This window comes from Sturnira hondurensis, unplaced genomic scaffold (assembly GCF_014824575.4).
Source record: "Sturnira hondurensis isolate 20B ecotype Veracruz unplaced genomic scaffold, ASM1482457v3 Scaffold0007222, whole genome shotgun sequence".
Lineage (NCBI taxonomy): Eukaryota > Metazoa > Chordata > Mammalia > Chiroptera > Phyllostomidae > Sturnira > Sturnira hondurensis.
This window is the reverse complement of record NW_028079853.1, coordinates 228,314-251,169: the sequence shown is the minus strand read 5'-3', so window position 1 is coordinate 251,169 and position 22,856 is coordinate 228,314. Positions and strand designations below refer to the sequence as shown.

At 51.1% G+C, this 22,856-nt stretch overlaps 1 protein-coding gene across 4 annotated transcripts in view; it reads right to left on the bottom strand.

Moving 5' to 3' along the window:
* Window positions 1-22,856, bottom strand: part of MYLK (myosin light chain kinase) — a 192,266-nt gene that overhangs the window by 89,687 nt on the left and 79,723 nt on the right. For 3 of the 4 annotated variants that reach the window (XM_037051461.1, XM_037051460.1, XM_037051462.1), the window contains 4 exons: window positions 20,073-20,207; window positions 16,642-16,794; window positions 2,620-2,757; window positions 331-528 (listed from right to left, as the gene is read on the bottom strand). In XM_037051461.1, the coding sequence (XP_036907356.1) occupies window positions 331-528; window positions 2,620-2,757; window positions 16,642-16,794; window positions 20,073-20,207 (624 nt within the window). Of the gene's footprint in view, window positions 1-330; window positions 529-2,619; window positions 2,758-16,108; window positions 16,203-16,641; window positions 16,795-20,072; window positions 20,208-22,856 lie in introns of those variants that run through there. The other variant, XM_037051463.1, reaches the window with a different exon arrangement.

The window sequence follows — 22,856 nt, the reverse complement described above, 5'->3', positions numbered from 1 at the left end:
ACCCTAATAAGCCTGTAACTCGTGTCAAAAGCCATCACTGTCAGATTGTTACATGTATTATGAGACTTCTCTCCTAGCACTCTATGCAGCTGTCACCAGTGACCCACAGAGCGCAGGGACATTAGAGGCAGGGAAGAGCAGCCCTACTGAGCCAGAGCCTGGGATGTACAGTGAGGAGCCGGTCCCTGGGGCTGGGCTGGGACCAAGACAGCAGGGGGTTCGTGGTGGGAACAGAGCAGGCTCACATGGTTTCCTCACCTCCAGACTGCTTTTGGAGAGACCATGGCAGCACCTCCTCCCCGCCCCCCCGCCCCAGCTGGCCAGCCTCACCTTGCACCGTGAGCACAGCCTGGGTGCGGACCTCCCCAGCGCTGTTCCAGGCCTCACAGGTGTAGGTGCCCGTGTCCTCCGGGAACACCTCCTGGATACAGAGGCTGTGCCGGGCGCCTCTGTGTTCAAAGTGGAAGTCCTCCGACTCCTGGATCTCGCTCCCATTGTGAAGCCAGATGACCTGAGGGGGTGGGTTCCCTGAGTGGGGGGGAAGGTCAGGGGACTGGTCAGGTGGGCGCTTTCCTGGGGCGTGCCACGGCTCTGCACACGGTGCCGTGACACTGCACCACGCCCTTCATGCTTCAGTTTCCCTACCCAGAAACAGTCTACGTGTTCTACCTCACAGGTGTTTCGGGAGGGTGAAGTGAGCTCACAGAACCTTCTTAGCGGCCACGAGAGTAGCAGGTCAGAACAGCATCTGGCACAGAGGAAGTACTCAGATGCATGCTCATTATAACTATTTAACAACAGACTGGGGAAACGAGGAAGAATCTAGAAGTGAAGAGAATATGGTTTCCTAGATGAAAAAGAAAGCCCAGGAAGAATCGTTTTTAAAACTCGAATTTAAACTGCGTGATGATACCAAGTGGCTACTGGATCTCGGGGCTTGAAGTGACGTGTTTCCTGCCCTGTGCTGACTCACGCTGTGCGTGAGTGTCCGGGCAGTTCAGTGTGACTTCGTGGTGACTCCCTTGTCATTCTTTACCAGAAGGGATGCTCCACGGCATTTCACTTGGTCTCCTACAGATGTTTTCTGTGGGTGAACATGGCTGCCAGCTTGTACAGGATTTCTAAACACGGCTCACGAAGGATAGCATCTTCAGATTTCACTACTCTACTTTCCAATGCAGTTTCTAGCCCTTTGTCAAAGTATAAAACAATGGCCGTCTGTGAGGGTTTCCTCTGTGGTGCGAGCTGAGCTGCTGTGTTCTCATTCAAAGGCAGTAAGGCCTCCGGTCGGCCGTGGAGGGAGGCTCGCTGGGGTCAGGCGGCTCTGGTGAGGCCCAAGGAGGAAGGAGGCCACATCTGTCCCCACCGGGTTAGCTAGCATGTGTCTGGGGGGCCAGGTGCACTGCGCCTCTGATTCCTGTGAACTCAAGGAGCGCAGGCACGGCCAGGGGCTCAGCCCTCCGCCTGGGCTGTCAGGGGGCTGCCTCCAGCTGGCAGGGGAAGGGAGATGGGTTCCCTCTCAGCCCATCTTCATTGCTTGTGCAGCTCAAGAGAAACTGAGAACTGAGGAGGGCGCCGTGAGATAAGTCAGACAGAGAAAGACAAATACCACGTGATTTCACTTGTCTGTGGAATCTAAAAAACAATATAAACGAACAAAATAGAAACCGACTCGGGACCCAGAGAACAGACTGACAGCTGCTGACGGAAGAGGAGCTGGGGGCTGTGTGAGAAAGGCCAAGGGATCGAGAAGTACGGATTGGTGGTTACGAAGCAGTTGTGGGGATGAGAAGTACCGCACGGAGAATATAGTCAATAGTATCGCAAGAACTATGTACCAGGTGGGTACTGAAAATATCAGGGGGCCACTGTGCAAAGTATGTGATTGTCTGACCACCATGCCATACACCTGAAACTAAGACAAAATAATACTGAGTGTAAAATGTAATTTAAAAAAAGGATAACACACATGCAAATAAAATCCTTTTATAAAAATACTTCCCACTGTTCTAGCAAGTGTGTGTGTTCTAATAAAAATATAAATAACAACCCAGGAGGATGACCTCCAGGGCATCAAAGAGACAGGTCATTGGCCAACAATCATTTATACAATGAAGGGGGGACCTGACCTCTTGGGCCTTTCTTACTGGCCTGTAGCAAGGACTGTGCAACCTCTCTCACTGGGTGGCTCATCACCCGGCCCCTCTTTGGGAAGAACCTCTGCTCCTTTTCCTTACCTTGAAATCTGAATAGAGCAACTGAGAATATCTTCCAAGAGTTGGCAAGTTCTCACGCCATCTGGCTTAGTACCAGGGTTCAGAATCATCCCGCTACATTGGCTGTGCTGTGTTCTCACAGTAATCCCTCAACCCCCTGGCCATGGCCATCTTCCCCCGCCCCAGAACCACTGAACCTTAAATCCGGGAAATCCCGCCCAGAGGAAGCGGAAAGAGGGACCATGAGGCTCCACTTCCTCGGGGCCCACTGACCGACGGCCCCACGCTGGGATCTGTGGATCGGTGATCGGACTGGGACCTCAGGGAGCAACGCGCGTCGCAGCCACGCCCACGCCCACGCCCACGTTCACATACACGCTAAGGAGCAAGGGCAGAGACACACCTGACACCTGCACTGTCATGGTGACCTGGCTGCCATCCATGACTCTGAGGTCCGAGAGGCCCTGCAGGAAACGGGGTGCGACGGGCTTGCTGGCAGCGGGCGGCAGGAGGAACTCGCGCTTCCCGTCACTCTTCTTCTCTGTGTGCAGACAACAGAACGTGGATGAACACCTATTCACTCCCCATCCACTTGACAAACGGACTAAGTGACCGTCGGCACAGGACTGTCAGGTTCAGGTTCCCAGCAGAAACCGAGCACTGATAGGCGAGGATTCCGGGGGGCCCTGGAGACCCGGGGAGCAGGGGTGCCTGTTTCTCTGCCTGGCGCGACGGTGCTCCTGCCTGACAGTGGGGGAGCACGAGGCCCCTGCAGGGCCATGCCGGGTGTGGGTTCTGTTTCCTCAGGAGAACTTCAGGGGAGGGGGGTGAGGAGCCAACACTTGGCACCTTATGAGATTTTGCTTCTTAAATGTATAAACTTTAAAAAAGGTATGGCACAAAATTCAAAAGGCACCAAAAAGTATGTGGAATGTCTCCCTTCCACCCACCCTCTAGCCATCACGTATCTATCTGTCCCAGAGGCAAATGATTTTCAGTTTCTTGTTCATCTTGCCAGAGGCGATCTATGGACAGGATGCACACAAGCAAATAGGCATGCTCTTATTTTCTTCTTTAAAAAAGGGCAGCACAGTACACGCACCGATTGCCACCTTGCTTTTTCACTCAGCGACGTATCTTGATACGTCTCGGTAAAATAACTGAAGAGCTTCCTGGCTGTTTCCTTAGACTCCACAACGCCCCACTGCCACGCCATGAGACTTTCGGCACCCCAAGCCGGCCACAGACACCGCGTGCACTGGAAGGACTCAAGTTGAAAAGCACTGGTGTTGGCGAGGACACGGAGCAACTGGAGCTCTCACACACTGCTGGTGGGAGTATAACGCGGTGCAGTCTCTTTTGAAAGCACTGCAGCAGTTTCTTCAAAAGGTAAACATACATTTACCATGTGATCCAGTGATTCCACTCTTGAGTATTTATACGAGAGAAGCGAGAGCATCTATCTATACGAAGACGTGTCCACAAACATTCACAGCAGCTTTAATCTTAATCGCCCGAAACGGAAAGTGGCTTGCCAACAAGTGGAGGGACAGACAGACTGTGGTACAGCCATACAACGGACACCACTCGGCAAAAAGGAATGGATGAATGACAGGCACGAACCCTACCACAGGGACAAATCTCACAAAAATTACATTGAGTAACGGGAGGCAGACGAAGAAAGAACACGCACTGGGTCACCCCCTCTATACACAGTTCTAGGAAACGGGCAACACAGTGACACAAAGCCTGGGGTGGTGGCTGGTGGGTTTAGGCTGTAAAGGGGCGTGAGGAAGCACTTGAGGGTGACGGAGTTGTTCATTTCTTAAGATTGTGGTGAAGGTTTCAAATGAAATACCACGACTGTATGCAGTTTACTGTATATCGGTATCACCTCGGTGCTCTCTCTCTGAGACAGCGGGGAGTGCACCGGCTCATCAAAGACGTGCACTGGAGCAGCTCTTTGGGTTCGGGGCCGGACACGCACTCCCCACTCAGTTTTCTGGGGAGATAGACTAACAGATAGATTTTCCCCAGGACTCAAATCAATGATTTGGAGTGGAAGGAAGAAATAAACATCCAACCAGAACAGAATGAAGAAACAAGAATTCAAAAAATGAGGAGTGGTTTAGGAACCTCTGGAGCAACTTTAAGCACTCCAACTTCCAAATCATAGGGGTGCTAGAAGGAGAAGAGGAAGAACAAGGAATTGAAAACTTATTTGAAAAAATAAAGAAGGAAAATTTCCCCAATCTGGTGAAGGAAATAGACTTCTGGGAAGACTAGGAAGCCCAAAGAGTCCCAGAGAAACTGGACCCAAGGAGGAACACAACAAGGCACATCATAATTACATTACCCAAGATTAAAGAGAAGGAGAGAATCTTAAAAGCAGCAGGAGATAAGGAGATAGTTACCTATAAAGGAGTGCCCATCAGACTGTCAGCTGATTTCTCAAAAGAGACCTTGCAGGCAAAAAGGGGCTGGAAAGAAGTATTCCAAGTCATGAAAGGCAAGGACCTACATCCAAGATTACTGTATCCAGCAAAGCTATTATTTAGAATGGAAGAACAGATAAAGTACTGTTCTTCAGTACTATCAAGTACTGAACTTGACCCAGAGAAGGTCAAGTTCAAGGAGTTCATCATCACCAAGCCCTTATTATATGAAATGTTAAAGGAACTTACCTAAGAAAAAGAAGATCAGCTCTGGCTGGTGTGGCTCAGTGGATTGAGCACCAGCCTGTGAACCAAAGGCTTGATTCCCAGTCAGGGCACACACCTGGGTTGCAGGCCAGGTCCCCAGTAGGGGGAGCTCGAGAGGCAGCCAACATTGATGTTTCCTGCTCCTTTCTCCCTCCCTTCCCCTCTCAAAAGTAAATAAATAAAAATTTAAAAAAAAAGAAAAAAAGATCAAAACTGAGCAGTAAAATGACAACAAACTCATGACTATCAATGACTAAACCTAAAACTAAAACAAAAACAAAAGCAAACTAAGCAAACATCTATTACAGGAACAGAATCAGCAATGAAGCTCACACGATGGTTATCTGTGGGGAGGGGGAGGGGAGAGAATGGGGAAAAGGTACAGGAAATAAGGAGCATAATTGGTGGGTACAAAATAGAAAGAGGGAAGTTAATAGTATGGGAAATGGAGAAGCTCAAGAACTTACATGTATGACCCATGGACAGGTAACGGGAGGCGGGGATGCTGGAGGGCGTGGGGGAGGGTGCAGGGCGAAGGAGGGTAAAGGGGAGAAAAAGTGGGAAAGCTGTAACAGCATAATCAATAAAATATCCTTAAAAAAACAAATAGGTTTTCCATTATTCTTGGAATCTTCCCAAGCTGGGCTCCGACTGGCCTCACGTGAGCAGAAGGGGAATGGGCAGCAGAGGGCTGAGCCAGGGACTATTTCCCACACGAGGCAGCCCTGGTGCAGGACGAGCTCACGTTGCCCAGTCTCTGGTCTTACCCTTTGTCCTGTGAGCCAGGTGGCTTTGACCGTCAATAATCCCTTTGTGAGTTTTTGTTGTTGTTGTTGTGATTTCTGCCTTTTGGCAGGGAGAGGTGTAGGGGCAGAGAGGGCTATGATTCTCTAACTTAAACTCTAAGCTTAGGGGGGAGCAGACTCTGGTATTTTGGGTTCTTGTTAGCGCAGGGCCACAAACAGGTCTCTCCCAGGAAGCTTGTAGTTGTGAGGATTCATTTCCAGGGTGCTTTACACACCTGAGAAAAACCTAACTCCATGTCTGCCACTGAATTTCCATCTGTCCACACTGAAAACGAAACAGCTCCCTGCAGGCCTCTCCCAGCGCAGCCCCTGGGAATGAGGTGGGAAGGCCTGGGAACCCCGAGGACAATTTCCCTCAAGTCAGGTGTGGTGTGAAGGGCATGGAACTGAAGCGCAAAGGCAGTTGAGACAAGGGTAACCCCATGATCCATGACCAAAGGATGGGCTCTCAGGCCCCCTGCTCCCTTGCCCCAGCCCACCGCATTGCTGCCTTAGACAGAGGGACGAGCAGGCGGCCTTGGCAAAGGCCCCAGCAGTGGGCCGGGGGCCCAGTATTGCAAATGCAGAGATGGTGTTTCTTCGACTGGGCTGCAGCGGCCAGGAAAGCAGGGTGCCCGGGGGAGTTGAGGAATTTCCTGTCATGCACAGACTGAGAAGGCCTGAGGACAAAATGTTTTTGCCTGTCCAGAGTCCTCCCTGTTCCCGCCTCTCTGCTATTCTTGCCAGGGTCCCCAGCTTCATAGAGCTCTGTGCAGATACGCTCTTCTTCCGAGGTCCTGCAGGAACACCTGAAACTCCAGCTTCTGCCCTGGCTGGGTAGCTCGGTTGGTTGGAGTGTCGTCCCCATACACCGAAAGTCTGTGGGTTCACCACTGGTCAGGGAACATACCTAGGCTGTGGGTTCTATCCCCAGTGGGGATGCACATAGGAGGCAAACCAATCGATGTCTCTCTCTCTCCCGCTCTTTCCTTTCTTTCTCTCTAAAATCAATAAACACATCGTCAGGTGGGGATTAAAACAATTTTTCCAGCTTCCTCTCCTTCATGCTAGTTGTGGCTCTACTTCGGTCCCACCTTTTCTAGGGTCTTCCCACAGCTCAGTGTCCCAACCTGGGGCTCTGACACTCTGCGGTGCCAGTGGGGACTAGATGCGTGTATGTACCTCTCTCTTCTGAGAGGTGGCCTGGGCACTGCCTCCTTAGCCCCCACCCACCCCCAACCCCTGCGGCATCACCCTGGTCCTGGAAATCTAGGATCTGAGGTTGGGTCCTGGCCTTGGGCAAATCTCGGCCTCTTTCTGAAGCTCAGCTTCCTCGTCCACAAATAACGGTAACAATGGTGTCACTACAGGACTTCACAGTTTCAGAGATAATGTTCGACAACACTCGGTGCGACGGTTCACCCTCGGTGATAACACCTATGTCAGGCCAGCTGGGAGCTGACTCACATCTACGTGCTTAGACTCGATTTCCTGGTGGGTTTATCAGCAGCAGCAGAACAAACAGACTGGGCCCTGGCCACCCAGAGATCACTGACTCATTTTTATGTGACCTGAGGCAAATACTGTGTAGGAATACAAACGCATGGCTTGAAAGTACTGTGAGATAACTCTAAAGTAAATTGACAATCAACTTTCATTTAGCTCCCTCCAGGAGAGAGGTAAGGATGGACTTTGTGGAGCGAACTCTGGGGCAGGCATTTAGTACCAGTGACACCATGACCCCTGACCCTGTTCTTTCTTCCCTAAAGCCCCACAGCAAGAACAGACGGAAGATGGACGTAATTGGGGGTACATGTGCAGAATGAACCTGTTCTGCGACCCGCAGTTTGGGGCCACATGGGGTCCCCACATGGGGTCAGTCTAGAGCGACTGCGCATCCAGGCTGACGAATGGCTGAGTCATCCCCAACATTCAACCACTTCAGCTTCTTCAGGGGCTGAGAAAGACCCCCAGCCCTCCCTGCAGAAGCACTCTGCACGGGGATTAAGGAGCCAGTGAGGGTCTCGGCGCTGGGGCAAGCAGCTTCCTGTACGCGGCCGGAGGAGAGCAGCCCTGACAGAATCCTGAAGCCCCAGCAGAACCCCGCCACCGGATTTCGCTGACCGAGAGGTCACAGAGCCCATTACAGGCGGCCCTAAAACTCATACCCAGGCCTCCCGGCAGTGAGGCCAAGATGTTCCAGAGACGGTCTCTTCAGCGAACCAGCCTTCTTCTCTGGTGGTGTCCCAGGCAAGCTCCCAACTGAGACAAATGTACTACCCACTGACCCATTTCCTAGGCCCTTGACCAGGGACAGATGCTTAAGCAGAGCAGGAACATGCCAGGTACAAAGGGCAACACATGTGCATTTCATTTGGTTCCGAAACCAAACAGATGACTCTGGCTCCTCTGTGGCCACAGCCTTGTGGGGACGTAGGTAAAATGAGGCGGATGGACACTGTTGCTCTGAACGCACAGCTCTAGCCGTGTGAGTGGGAGCAAGGTCCCCAACCCCAACCTCGATGTTTTCTCCTCTAAATTGCTGATAATGCAGTTATCGCCAATTGTGAATGGTAATACCATATCGATAAATATGCAGTATATATCATCAGTATCATGCATGATAAATCCCGCTGGGTTTTTAGGTGATTAAAAGAAATAACATATGTAAAACAGCTAGAATACTATCTGACAGGTAATAGGTATAAAATTAAATGTTTTGTGCCTTTCATAATCACCCTGACCTGTATGGTTGGGCAAACTCAGACTGACAAGAACTACAATGAGGAAAGTCCCCACACCAGAGCATTCACATTTGTTCAGGAGGAGGGCTCAGAGGGTGATGACAGTTGTCACGCAGAGAACGTGATAACGATGCCTCACCACGTTCAGTGCTTCATGATTCTACAGGATGTTCAGGACTCTGCTGAATGTTATCCTTAACTTCCTCCGACGCAGGGAGCGGGCGTCCTCATTTCACAGGGGAGGCCGCTGAGGCTCGAACAAGGAAGCTGGCCCGTCCTAACGCCCCAGGGCTGACGTGGTCAGTAGGGTCTTGCTCTGGGCTCTCTCCCTCCACTGTCCTGAGAACAGAGGCTGGCCACCCAGATTCCACAGGAGCTTTCTGTCATTGTGCTCGTGCCCAGAGTTTCTGGTTGCTCTAGAGATGTGTCCTTCCCTGGCTGTGCTTCAGCTGCACCCGCCACTGTCCCGGTTTGAGGCAGGGGTAGGAGGGCCAGGTTCTGAGGCCCCCACTGGCAATCGAGCCTCAGGGAACCCGCGCTTATTTGTTTTGGTGGCGTGGGGGGTGGGGGGGTGGTAGGCAGGCATTGGCTGCAGCACTCAAGATAGCAAGGGGAGGGGTCCCTGGGACCCAGTGACAGACTCGCTGCCCGGCTCCAGTGATGGCCAGACTAAATATACCCCAGGTTTTCCCCACAGCTGTGTCTCCTGCTGCTCTGCTGAGACCAAGGCCAGAGCTGGCCTTCTCTCCAGATTCCAGGAAAGGCTGAGCCTCCCCGATTTACTGGCCCAGGATTAAAGATTTAACATGAACAGATCTATTGCTCTGGTGCTTGGTCAACTGGCCAACGACTCTCCGCCCCCTCACTGACTAGCTGTTGGTGCACTGTTCTACTTTGAGAGAAGAAAGCAGAAGGACCAGGCCTGTCCTCCAATGGGGAAGATAAGAACTAAGATTAAGAATACTTAACATGCAGTTTATGGACAAGCAAATGGTGCCATACAGACTAAAGCCGCCGACAAGACTGGAGAAAGGGAAGCAGTAGGAGAAGGGGAGGTTAGAGAGCGGAGAGACAGGGAAGGGGAGAGGAGAGAAGGCATGTGAGAGGGAGATNGTTCTACTTTGAGAGAAGAAAGCAGAAGGACCAGGCCTGTCCTCCAATGGGGAAGATAAGAACTAAGATTAAGAATACTTACATGCAGTTTATCGACAAGCAAATGGTGCCATACAGACTAAAGCCGCCGACAAGACTGGAGAAAGGGAAGCAGTAGGAGAAGGGGAGGTTAGAGAGCGGAGAGACAGGGAAGGGGAGAGGAGAGAAGGCATGTGAGAGGGAGATGAAGGGGGAGAAGGAGACATCACTTTCCTTCCCACTGACCCTCTGACTTCTCCCTTGTGGCCATTTATACTGTTTTGACTCATCGGAAACGGTTTTGGAAGGCAGTTCCTAGACACGAACTGAAACATTGACTTCTTTCTCGGGTGAAGCAAACATGTCAGACAAATGGCTTATCAGGGTCCCAGAGCAGCAAAGCGGAAAAGCACGGGGGCTGGGTTGGTTGGAGGACCAGCGCGGCTGCGTCTGCGCTGGGCGGCTGGGCTGCTGCTTAACCTTGAGCATCAGCTCTTTCTTCCTGGGTACAGTGGAGTTAAGTCACCAGTGGAAAGTAGAATTGTCATGGGAATTAAAACAAACCATCTATTTAATCGGTTAGATTTTTCTGTCTAAACAATGTGCCTCCTTAAAAACACTAATTGCGTAATAGTGGTGTCAGTTAAAAGGACTCGGCATGCATTGGTATTAGCTCCCTATTTTATTTTGAAAAGCTCTTGTTTGAGGAAAGAGTTAAACACCCACACGACAGGTACAATTTACCTTTCTCGTCAATTCTTGCACAGTAACCCGTGTAACTTGTTCCTCAGACCCGGAGACATGAGCCAGGCCTTCAACTTCCCTTGGTCTTGGAGTCAAGAAGCCTGTGCAGCCTGTGTCGCCATGTCTGGCTGTGACCCCAGCACCTGTCTCTGCACTGCCGCACTTCTCTTGTCTTTCCCCTCGGGGTCTCTCCTTCCCTTTCTGGGGCTGCAGCAAGAAAACCATCCCGGGTTTCTCCTCAGAACTGTTTCCTGCGGCTCCCCGAAGCTCCACGCTTATGGGTCTGGGTTTGCATTAAAAGCGCATGTTCCTGGGTAAACAGTTGAGTCTTCCTTGAAAATGGCTTACTACAGTTTCTCAGCTCATTCAAAACTTGTTTAGGATTAAAAGAAAAAAATCACGGAATGTGACATTGAAAGTGTTTAACCAGATGACAGAAATTTAAAACAGACAGCGTGTGGGTACAAAACACTGTTTTGATCCCCTAGGGAGCCCCCCAGGCACCTGCAGGCAGAGGACCTCCACCTACTGCTGCCACACCTGTGGGCTACGTGCCAGCCCCTGTCGGGCAGCCACTCCGAGCATCCTGGATTCACAGGGGACCGCCAAGTGCAAATGGACGTGGGATGGCCCTCTCCCACTTCCTAGTATCATCCCCTTTCCCGATACTTCTTAGGTAGGAAGACACACGGGCCTCTTGGAAAGTCACGGGAAGGGAAAACGATGACCTTTTTCTCGGATCTCCTCAGGGTTTTCCTTCAGCATTGAACCTGAGCATTCTCAGTCATGAGGGTGCAAAACACCATTTCAACAGCAAATCTGCTCTACTCCAAACACTGTTATCTATGAAAATTCGGTACAGCACCGGCGGAAAGAGCTTCTGGAAGCACAGTCCTCCCTCCTTCCTTCACTTGGTGCTCAAAATCCAGCGTGGGCTGAGGACTGAAGGCTGGCTTCCTCCTTTCCCTAAATCCCCGGACTGGCCCAAGCTCCAGGGGACTCATCAAAGGCAGGTTAGCATCACGCCCCCTGACGTGGAGCCCGGCCCCTTCTCATTCGCAGGGTGCCCATGCAAGGTGCAAATCCCCAGGGGGGTATCCGACATGTCTTCCAACAGAAGTCCTAACCAAAGAAAACTACTTGGAGAATCGGCAGAATGGCGACTGATGGGCACACAAAGAGTTTCTTCCCCCACAGCCTTGCTCTCCTTTGGTTTTCCTCCTCCCACTGACTCCTCCAGAACCGAAGAAGCAAATGGGCAGAGAAGTGTGCAAGGAAGAGAATGAAAGGAAACAATATGTATGACATCCTAAAAAAAGACCTCTGGCCAGTAATGATAGGGTTGCAAGATGGGAAGCTGGCATCATTGCAACCACGGCCTTCTTCTGCCTTAGAAGTATCATCAGCCTCCAAAGGTGAAGGTATGGCATCCAACCCCCTGATGTTCCCTCTCCATGAGAGTGGGAAACCCCACTTTTCACTACACTCTCACAGCACGGATCGCACTGCGCCATCAGGAACACACAGCTGTGATTCTGGATGGCATTCTTGACCAAAGACTCCAAGCAAGTAATTGGTAGATACGACCTACCGTGTGCTGTGTAAGTAGACAGTTACAAATCTCTAATTAGTAAAATGAGGCTCAAGTTCTATGATTTGGACACAGATGTACAAATATATACTTGGCAGTCCTGTGACAGGAAGGACCCACATGCCCCAAATCTGCAGTGTTCAACCTGTACAAAATGAAAGCATTGGTTTGAAAATAATTTAACATTTAATTGCTTGACTTCTTAGAATTTTAAGGACTTTTGGAGATATTTTTTAAGGTTCTTAAAAAAAAGACAAGTTAAAAACCAATACTTAACCTTCTCCTTCAGTAAATTTCTCTGTAGCTAAAATAAGTATTTTTAATGTTGTCAGTGTTTTTAAACTCGTGGTGGGCAAGGCCCGCTACCCACTCGGCAGGTCACCCAGTGCACCACGTCCCCAGGCATAACATAGGGGAGAGGAGGCGGCAGCCAGGGTCTTCCGGTTATGGAGGCCGGGTGGAGCGCAAAGCTGCAGCACGGTGTGGCCCTCACTGATCCGAAGGGGCGGGGCCTCGACTGCGCCTTCGTGGGGAACCACTGACTTCACAGCGCCCTGGGTTTGCACTGGGAGCTCTCCAACAGATCAAACGCTCTAATAAATAGGGTTACTAAGTTTCATTTTTTTAGAGATCATTTTTTTAACTTACCCATATTTTACCTCCTCGGGCGCCTTTAAAAAGCCCAGCAGACCTTCAGTTAAATAAACAAATCGTTAGGCTAAAAAACTATGTCAAAATGAGTGCAATTAGTAGGTCAATAAATCCAGTCACTTAAGAATTTTAGCCTCGACAAAGACACTCCAGGAGGAGATAAGATGTTCCAGCCTAAGGAAGCCCCCACCAAGGATGCAGTCCAATAACAGAAAAAACTTTATTCTCATTCAAATTTTCCTGGACACTGCAGGAAAAATTAATCCTTTAGGATCCATCCTAGGTCAGTGGGGAAGGCTTTCACTGCTTGGTTAAGTACTGGGGATTTTTTCCTTGAGTGGGGAAGGAAGGAATATTTGGTAACTGACTTAAGAGATGGTTTGTGGATTTCCTGTGGATCAGCGAGCACTGGCTGAGCCACCAGGCAAGGGAGGAGGTGGACAGAATGCCCCCGTGCACTGCCGGGGAAACTCACCAACCTCAGGCTGCTCTTCACTCAGTGGACACAAGCTCCCAGGGCAGGCCCTGTTCCACATGCAATAGTGCCTACGACATGGTCCCTGCCTGCAGGCAGCTTATAGTCTGGTGGGGAAGACAATAGCAACTAGAGTAGAATCTGACAGAACGAAATGATTTTTTCTTGCCCCTAAATGCCCTGAATGACGTGCCCCTGCCTCCATCTCTGAACGCATCCTCTGTGTTAGTTGGCCACCCACTCACTTTGCTCCAGCCACACTGCTTGTCTCCCTGTTCTTTGAATAGGCTGACCTTGCTCCTGACTCAGGGTTTTGCTCTTGCTGTGCTCCTTCTCCACGTCGCTAAAGTCTCTGCTCAAAAGTCACCTCCATATAGAGACTTGCTTCATCACCCAACTGAAACAGCATCCCTTCCACCCCTCTCTATTCTCATATTCTTTTTTTAAAAAGATATTTATTTATTTATCCAATAGAGGGGAGAGGAGGGAGAAAGCAAGGGAGAGAAACATCAATGTGTGGTTGCCTCTTGAGCACCCACTACTGGGGACCTGGCCCACAACCCAGGCATGTGCCCTGACTGGGAATCAAACCAGCGACCCTTTGGTTCACACATCGGCGCTCAATCCACTGAGCCACACCAGCCAGGGATATTCTATGTTCTCAGTAGTTCTTGTCAGTGTTTGATTAAACCAAATGTTGAGTATTGCCTGTCTTCCCATCATGTTGTCAATGCCATGAAGGGAGAGCTTGTCTGTCCTGTTCACTGCAATTATCCCAGAACAAGCCTAGCACAAAGTAGATCTCAGTAAAGACTTGTTGGTATATAAGCACAATGATAAGGAGGTACAGCTGGTAAGGGAACCCACTCTGGGGTGATCGGAGGAGGCCTCCCAGAGGAAGTGGCGTATGTGAGAAGGAGTTAGCTGGATTTTTGTGGGGAGGAGTACAGAGGAGAGGAGGCAGAGAAAGCAAGGAAAAGTAGCTGCAGAAAGCATGCCAGAGTCCTGGGCCACTCTGGACGATTGCAAAACCTTGGCAAAAGGCAAAAGACGTGAGAAAGAGCCCCCACGTCTGGTCTTCAGCAAAGTATACGCTGACCTCTCCCACTGAGCTTGCCCTCCGAAACAGCTCCGCCCTGGAACGACGCATTGCTGGAAGGCGCCCTCTGGTGGCCTGATCTCCTAGGATAAGGTGCCGGAAACCATAGCTTTAGCGTCCAGCCTCCCGACTCGGATCCTCTTCCCTTTACCCAAAACAGACAGACCACTCCCCACTGTGACAAAGTTGATTGTTTGGTAAGATAGCTTCTTAGACTTGGCATTTTAAACGTTTATTTTGTTTAAAGGTTAGGGGCCCATTGGACAATTGCCCTAACAACACGCACTTACTGAGCATTTCCGATGTTCTGGGGACATTGTGTGTATTCATTCATTTAACTCCCAGGGTACGGGGATGACTGTCAGCGCCCCACTTTATGGAAGGGGAGCGTGAGGCCCGGAGGACTGACGAGCAGCCCAGGCAGCGGGCTCCGTATCCACGCTCCAGCCGTGGCTGGGTGCCACGCTGAGGGTGACAGAAAGGCTAGGCCTGGGCAGCGAAGGGCAGGACAGAAGAGCGGCAGGTGCGGCAGAGAACAAATGCCTCCACTGCAGTCATCTCCCACCCCCACCCCCCCACCCAGGGGCCCTTGGACGATTTGGAGCCGAAGGAACTGCCAAGAAAGCACGAAAAACTCCAGTTTGTGGAGGGAGGATGGTGCAGGATGTGGACCCGAGGTCCTCAAGTGCCTTGAGGCGTGGAGCCAGGGTGTCACTGTGCCAGGCCCAGCCCCCATCCTCGTGCAGGCCGCCCCAAGGCCGCCAGCCTGGGCGCGCGCTTGCATCTCTCGGCCTCCTTCACCATTTATGGTGTCGGAGCCTCTGGCCTTCACAGGTCAGTGAATGCCCACACTGGGAGGGGTGCTCACTCATGCAGGGCTGCTCTCAGAGCAAGTCCAAATGGCCTGGCAGAGTTCTTGCTGGGGCCTCTGTGGTTTCGCTTTAAGACATGCTTGGACCGGCCACCGCACAGGCCCCACTCCTCCCACAGACCTGGAGGCAGGAAAGTTGGCTGCAGGGCTCCTTGTGCCGTCATCCGGGGCCCCCACCCAGGGAGAGCTCTCTGGTGGGAAGGAGCAAGCGGCTCCCCTGGACCAAAGAGACAAGGCTCAGACCTGGTCTTGTTTCCTCTTAAGTCTCATTACCACAATTTCCCCAGGCCCCTCAATGAGCCATGAAATGAGAGCTGTGAGGAAACAGGGGATAAACGTGTAAACCAGATGCTGGCTGGCAGATGCCCAGCAGCCAGAGAGTCACAGTCCGACCAGAGTGTCGAGGGCTTCTGGAAGGGAGACCAAGTCACCGGAGACGACCCCATGCAGAGGCACCCGAGAGAAGCTGGCCAGTCCAGGGAGCATGTCCCCTGTTGGCAGGGAGCCTCAGGCAGCCAGCATCGGCAATGTTGTCAGTCAGTGCCGATTCCCTTATCCCTAGGGGGCTGACACAGCCTAGCCCCGGTGGCCAGCCTCCCACTTGGAGTCAGAGAACACACTCTGGAAAGGGCAGGCACAGAAACGGTCACAGGTTTGGAGTCATGAGAAGCTGGGTTTGGAGGCCAGCTTGACTTACTAACTTGGTGTTCTTAGGCAAGTCACATTAGCTTCTCGAGACCTGCAGACCCCGCTGTGTGAAGTAGGAAGAGCACTGCCCACCCCCACCCAGGGCTGTTGAGGTCCAGATGAGAAAATGCGGGCGAGGGGGAAGTAGCTGACACAGTGACACGCACACAAGTTTTCCCTTGCCCTTTTCAGTGACACCTTCTCCTGTGGCCTTCCAGAAGGTGGCCACTCATGTCACAGGGGCATTCTCCCTGGGAGGTTGGGACCCTGGAGGGATGGGCAAGGAGGGCGAGGTCCTCCTGCTGGCCTGCAGTGCAAGCAGAGCACAGAGCACCCAGTTCAAGTACCCGGGCCCCAGTCACACCCAGGTGCTGGGGCTTAGGCCAGAGGTGGGCTGGGCAGTCCGACTTACCTGAACACCCTGGACCCCAGAAGCATTTCCCTGGGCACTGTCACCACCATGGGTGCCATAGCCCAGACAGCTCTGTCCTCAGTCTGGCCACCCTTTGACTTGCTGGGAAGCACTTGGCAGGGATCAAGGGGATGCCTGTGATAATCGGATTACTGGACACGTGGCTGGTGATGTCTGAAAACAGGCCTCAGGTGGGGGGAGCAGGGGCAGAACTTTTAGAAGCCTCGGTGCTGGCACTCTGGTACCCAGTGCTCCCCAGCTTGTGAGGGGTCATTTGTGGGAGCCCTGTCTTAGTGGGCCAGGGGTACTCCTCTGAGGTCACCTCTCAGTGTGCTGTTTTCTTTCTCCCCAGGCAAGGGCTGCTTGAGCCAAGGAGTATGCCTCAGTCCCTGCATCTTTCCTCAGCCCTGGTGGGGTATGGCAGTGGGGACTCGCCTTTGCACAACCATCTCCCGTGACAGAACCCTGTCACCTGCCTGTTTTCAGGTGCAGTGCCCCTTTCCCGAAGCAGATGGGTTTGTCGAAGCTCCTACCATGGACAGTGACCTGGGCGCTGCAGGACACCTGCCCCAGAGGGTTCTCAGCCAGACAGGTGTAGGTGCCCTCGTCCTCTGGCAGCGCGTCCTGGATGTGGAGCGTAGCCACGCCAGCCTCGCAGGTGGAGCGAGCGTACTGGATGGGCTGCCCTGTGGAGGGAAGCATGGGAAGGTCAGCCAGCAGGCCCTGGTGGCCGGGTTCTGAGCAATGTCCCCAGGAGGGCTGCTGCTGTTTTGACTCGGATGCTCACCATCGTTGCTCAGATCCACGGAGAGCTAATGATGTGTCAGTCCCACCCCCAACCACCTGGGCAGAGGCTTGTAGGTAGAGAAAGAGGCAGGTGCCAGGGATACGAAGGAGAGGAGTAATTGTGTGAGGTGGGGGAGCAAGACTGGGCCCGGAGGTCTTTAGAACGTGGGAGGAAAAGGGACATAGTTCTGTGCACTCTGTTCAAACAAATAGTCCCCCAGTCCACATCCTGGACTTCATAGCCTTCTGAGCCTGGAATGAATCTTACAGGGTCATCTGGCCTGCAGCCCAGTCTCAGGCGCTCCAGACCTCACTTAGACTGAAAGGATGGCTCCCGGATGCTTTCAGAAGTCACCAGAAACAATGATTCCATTTCCTATTACAGATTTTTATCAGAAATCTCAAACTAATGTTGCAATTCGGTGCATTTCTTCACGTGATTAGGTGCATTTTAGAGTTCACAAAAAAGATAAAACAGGGAACCCGAAATATCTCTGGCCCCTTCTTCCCAGAGACCCTTCCGCCAGAGGCCCTTTATAGAATCCTGCCTGGGAACAGGAGCGCATGCTATGAACTGCAGTGGTTTCCTTAATGCTATATGTTCCTGGGACTTTATCATTCCAAGATGTGGGCTTTCATTTCCAGGGTGAAAAGTCTCATTACTGAAGATTCTGGCCTTAGAGCAGAAAAGTGTCCATTCACTATATAGGAAACAGCTGTCAGTTTCTTCCCGTGTCAGGCCGCAGGGTCCTGGTTTGCATCTCATAAAACTGGGGGCGAGCTGTGGGGGAGGGCGGAAGTCCAGAAGGAAGTGCCCTCTCAGCAAGGCAATGTTTTCTCACAAAACAACACTTCGTGTCCTTGACTGTCCGCAGAAGCTGCCCAGCATGCCACAGGCCTGGAGGAAAGAGATTCTGCCCGACCAACTTCACTTCGTAAAAGCGGGGCTGGGAAAGGCAGGTGCCAGGATCCTGTTACTGGAAGGATTTGACATGCTCTTGGTTATTATTTTTTGTGAAAAAGATACCCTAAAAACTCTCTTGCTTGAGAACCCCAGTCCACCCTGTGACTGCCATCAAAGGGCTGCTGCTGTTCGTACAGGCGCTGGCGAGCTGTTTGAGAGCTCTCCTTTCACTGGAGCGTGACCGATGTGCCCCCACAAGATGGGAGGAAACGGGGGGGCGGGGGGTGGCTCCGGAAAGGAGGCAGGATTGGGAGACATGGGGCTCTCCCAGCTCCGAGGAGGTTAAGCCCCAAGTTTCCTAAGCTGCTAAGGGAACTGAACTTGAGCACGGCTGTCCTCTAGTGGTGAGAGTGTGCAAATGCCAAGGTGCCCCCGGAAGAAGCAGGTGGGGCGGCTTTTTAGTCCCGAGCCCTGGAGACCAGGGTGGGTCAGCAAGCTACTACTCGCGGGCCAGATCTGATCTGCAGCCTGTTTTTGTACAGCCTGAAAGCTAAGAATAGTTTTTATCTATTTCGAATGGTTTAAAAACATCAAAGGAAAAGATATTTCATGACATGTGAAAACTGTGTGAAACACATTTATGGTCCATAAATACAGACTTACTGCAACACAGCCACACCCACTCATTTACATTTTGATTCCAACATCAGGGTTGAGTAGTTGTGGCAGAAAGGGCAGGGCCCGTCAAGCTGAAAATGCCATTGGGCCCTTTATAGAAGAATTTACTTGTCCCTCTGGTGGGGACTCGGCGCCGGATGGGAGCTAAACTCTCCTTCTCAGACCGTCACTCAGTACTGTCGCGCTCGGCCCCAGCCGCGGGAGGCCGCCCCCTTGCGGTCAGTCCGGGGCCGACAGGGCTCTGCTCGGCGTGGGGGTGGTGGGCAGGGAGACCTCAGGGCTCACTTACCTACCAAGTAGACGACACGCAAGAAAACTCCGCGGCACCTTCTCCCACTGATTTAAGATAATTTCTGTCAAAACTTAACAAACTATAGGAATGAGGAAGGTCCCCCAGGCAACAAACACGTTCGTGGTGCTGCAACAGCTAGGGCGTTCGGGGCACAGATGACAGGACGGCTGCTCCTTTAAGGAGCTTATTCTGTGTGAGAGCCCGCGGGGCCCTGGCCTTCTGTCCCAGCCCTTCTCCTTGCAGATAAAGAAGCTGGTGCCCAGAGAAGTAAAGCGGGGGGTCCAAGGTCACCAAACCAGTAGATAGCCTGGAGGACAGCCCTTGTCTCCCGACCCTGGGCAGGCGTTTCTTCATTCCTCTGTTGATCCCCGAAGCAGACCTTGCTCAATTNTGCTCCTTTAAGGAGCTTGTTCTGTGTGAGAGCCCACGGGGCCCTGGCCTTCTGTCCCAGCCCTTCTCCTTGCAGATAAAGAAGCTGGTGCCCAGAGAAGTAAAGCGGGGGGTCCAAGGTCACCAAACCAGTAGATAGCCTGGAGGACAGCCCTTGTCTCCCGACCCTGGGCAGGCGTTTCTTCATTCCTCTGTTGATCCCCGAAGCAGACCTTGCTCAATTTCATCAATTTTATGCACTGTTCTCCATTCTAAAATTAGAGTTCTTCCATACTTTGGGGCTTTAAAGTCCTTTTCCTTCTTCTTTTTTTAAAACAAGAGGTGATTATATACGACAATTTTTTCAAAGGACCTTGCTTGTCCCCCCCCGCCCCCGCCAACACTCGCATGTTTCCATAGGATACAACATTAAAAGGAATTACTGGCCTATGAATCCCCAAACCACCTGCCAGTAAATAAGAGACCAGGTGCTTTGAGTAACTTCTTGTACAGTTCATTAACGTGGCATATTTGTTCTTTTGTTGACTCAACAATATTTATTGAGAGCCTATTATGAGACTGGCCATATAAAAAGGAAGTAAATTGTGCTCCTATGTGCCAGGCACTTCGTTAACTGTTTTATATAAAGGATCTAATTAATTTCATAACTGCAATCCTGGAAGGTAGGTGGCATTATTCCCGTCTCACGGGCACAGAGTTCAAGGCTCAGACAGAGTGGTAACTTGCCCAGCATCCCCAGCCAGGCGACAACGGCCTCTCAGGTTCCATTCCCTCCCTGTACCCTGTGCTTCCTTCTAATGTGCACATGGTTCAGAGTGATAAATGGCGACGCCGAGTGAGGATACAGGCAGGGCCAAAGGGGTCACAGGATAGGAGCAGGGGACTGGGGTAGGCACTGGGACAGGAAGGCTCACCATTTAGCAGCCAAGTGATTTGGGGCACTGGGGTCCCCTGCACCGAGCACTGCAGCACAAAGTCCTGGCCCTCAATGACGGTGCAGTCCTTCAGGACACTGGACAAGGAGGGGGCCACCTCTATCGAGGCCAGTTCTGCAAGGGCAAAGAACAGACAGGCCATTTTGGATCACAGCTGGCCCATCCTGGCAGAGGACTATAGTCACCCAAGTCCCATAGGCAGACGCCTCACTGCCCTGGGCTCCCAGGGCTCCCTTGGAGGCCCGGCTTTGTCTTATCTATCTTCGCACTTTATTTCCCATTGCAGAGACCTGGAGTCTGGGGCCCAGAAACTGGCAGGGGCTTTTCACTGCCACTAAACACTGGGGGTGTGGAAGTGCTCAGGACCTGGACCTGCCCCTCCCCGGTGGGACTTGGGCGCCTCCTGTCTCATCTTGACTTTTACTATCCTGGGGCATCCCCAGAGCTCTTCTTCCCACCCTCCTTGGTCCTACTCTATTTTCTAGTGTGTTTTTTTAAAAATCTTCTTTATGTCCCATTGGTGACTGCGCAGTCTTGTGAATATCCTTTTACATGGAGAGACCACTTGTCCACTGGTGCGAACATTCCAATTTTAAGTTATTATAGTTATTTTTTTCCAGCTCCAGGACTGAATCAAATGACACACTCACACATGTTCTAGTTTTCTATCCTAGGCCAAATGGCTCAGAACCATGGGGACCCTGGGGCTCTGCATTACTAAGTCCCCTCACTGTGCTGATGTACATTCCAGTTGAGCTGGACTTCCCAGAAGTCTTCTGCATGGGTGAACTGGGGAGCGTTTTGTAGTTTGGGGACCTTAGTTATGAGGTCTCCAAACAGTCTAGATAGATGTTCTCTTCCACAACAACCATGACATACTGTGGGAATGTCAAGGTGGCTGACAACTGAGAAAGGGTAACTGCTTCTGATAATTATTATAGAAGATATCTCACTAGTACTTTTCAAGAGTAGCTATTCAATACAGCGATGAGAGGTAAGCCATATTATATTGCAAGTGTTTATGGGAAACCCCCCCCTAATATTCCAGGGCTTACTATGTGCCTGGTACTTTTCCAGGTGTGACTGTAACACGGCCATGAGTTTTCTCTCTTTAGCTCATTTTACAGGTGAAATTGGGAATTTCCCAGTTGAGCCCAGTGGTGAAGCAAGGCTTCATGCCCAGCTCTCTGACCCTATTCCACACTTCCTCCTCGAGACCAGAGCTCCCCAAAGGGGAGAGAGGCAATGGGTGAGCAGCTGGGAGTCGGGGTGAGGCTGCCCCTGGTGGGGCTCTGAGGGAGGGATGCACAGACTACCACCGGAGACGTGGGAGGCACCACCTCCACCTCTGCCGCTGTCAGTGTCAAATCCCATTAGAAAAACACCTTTGGGAGCCACTGAAAATAATACAGGTTTCCGAGTCAAACCAACATGGGCTAGAAATAGGCTGTCTTTTAAAAGCATGTGGCCCTGGCTGGTGTAGCTCAGTGGGTTGAGCGCGGGCCTGTGAACCAGAGGATCGCGGTTCGATTCCCAGTCAGGGCACATGCCTGGGTTGCAGGCTGGTTCCTTGCAGCCTAACTACCAGCAGGGGACACACAAAAGGCAACCGGCAATCATACATTGATGTTTCTCTCCCTCTCTCCTTCCCCTCTAAAGATAAATAAATAAAATCTTAAAAAAAAAAGCATGTGACCTTGGACAAGTCACTTAACCTCACTACAACTCAGTATTGGGTGTAACTATAATTCATTTGTAAGATTGTTGGGATAACTAAAGGGAGCCATGCAAGTAATTGACACAAACCCTGGCACACTGAGCAGCCTTTTTTCTGGCCAGGTGTTAGCTGCTGGAATCAGATAGAAGCTGTGCGTAGACGCCATGTCTACTTGCCTGCGAGTTTAGGGCCAAGAGAGAGTGGAGAGGTACAGTAGTGGCTAAAGAGGGAGTTGGGCAGAAGGAACATTTTTCTTTGCTTTTTCAGCACAGGGCAGTCCAGAGCACACTGCCAGGGGAAAGAAAGAGGCCTCTAGAGAAAGGGAGGGGAGGGAAAAACTATTCATTACAATCTTGGTGGAGAAGGGAAAGGATGGAAAGAGGAGTCTCTCTAATGGAAACAGACAACTTTTCTGCAGTGTCAGAAGAAAACAGAAAGAGAGAAATTTTAAAGAAAGATAGATGGGTACAAGAATATTTATCACAGTTTTGTTACAATAGTAAAAAGAATGAAAAAAACTCTGAATATTCAACAATAAGACTGTGCCTAAATTGGGCACATTATTTTATAAAATATGATGTGGCCATTAAAAATTAAGTTTTCAAGTAACATTAAGTAATACAGAAAGATGCTTAAGTAGCATGAGCAAATTAGAATAGGAAAGTGTGCAAACAGCACAATGTCAATGTTGTTTTAAAAACATTAAAATATCATTTAGTTGAGTCATAAGATCATATATTGTTTAAGTTCCTCACAATGGACACACATTACTTTTATAAACAATAAACATAAAAGATGTGGGACCCCCATCATCTCACGTTACTTTGAACGTGTATATTTAGTGAGCGTTTGGTTTCCTGTGGGTGCAGCGGTGAGTCAGGGCGCCACTGGGACAGCTGAGGAACCTAAAAATGGGAGCTCCCAATGGGGCTGGTCATGGGGCTTGGGCATGTTTATTCTGAGGTGATTTTCATGAACTCCTGATCAGAAACCACACTGTCTTGCAGCGATGACTTTGGCCTTGGCACGTGTGTGGGGACAATGTC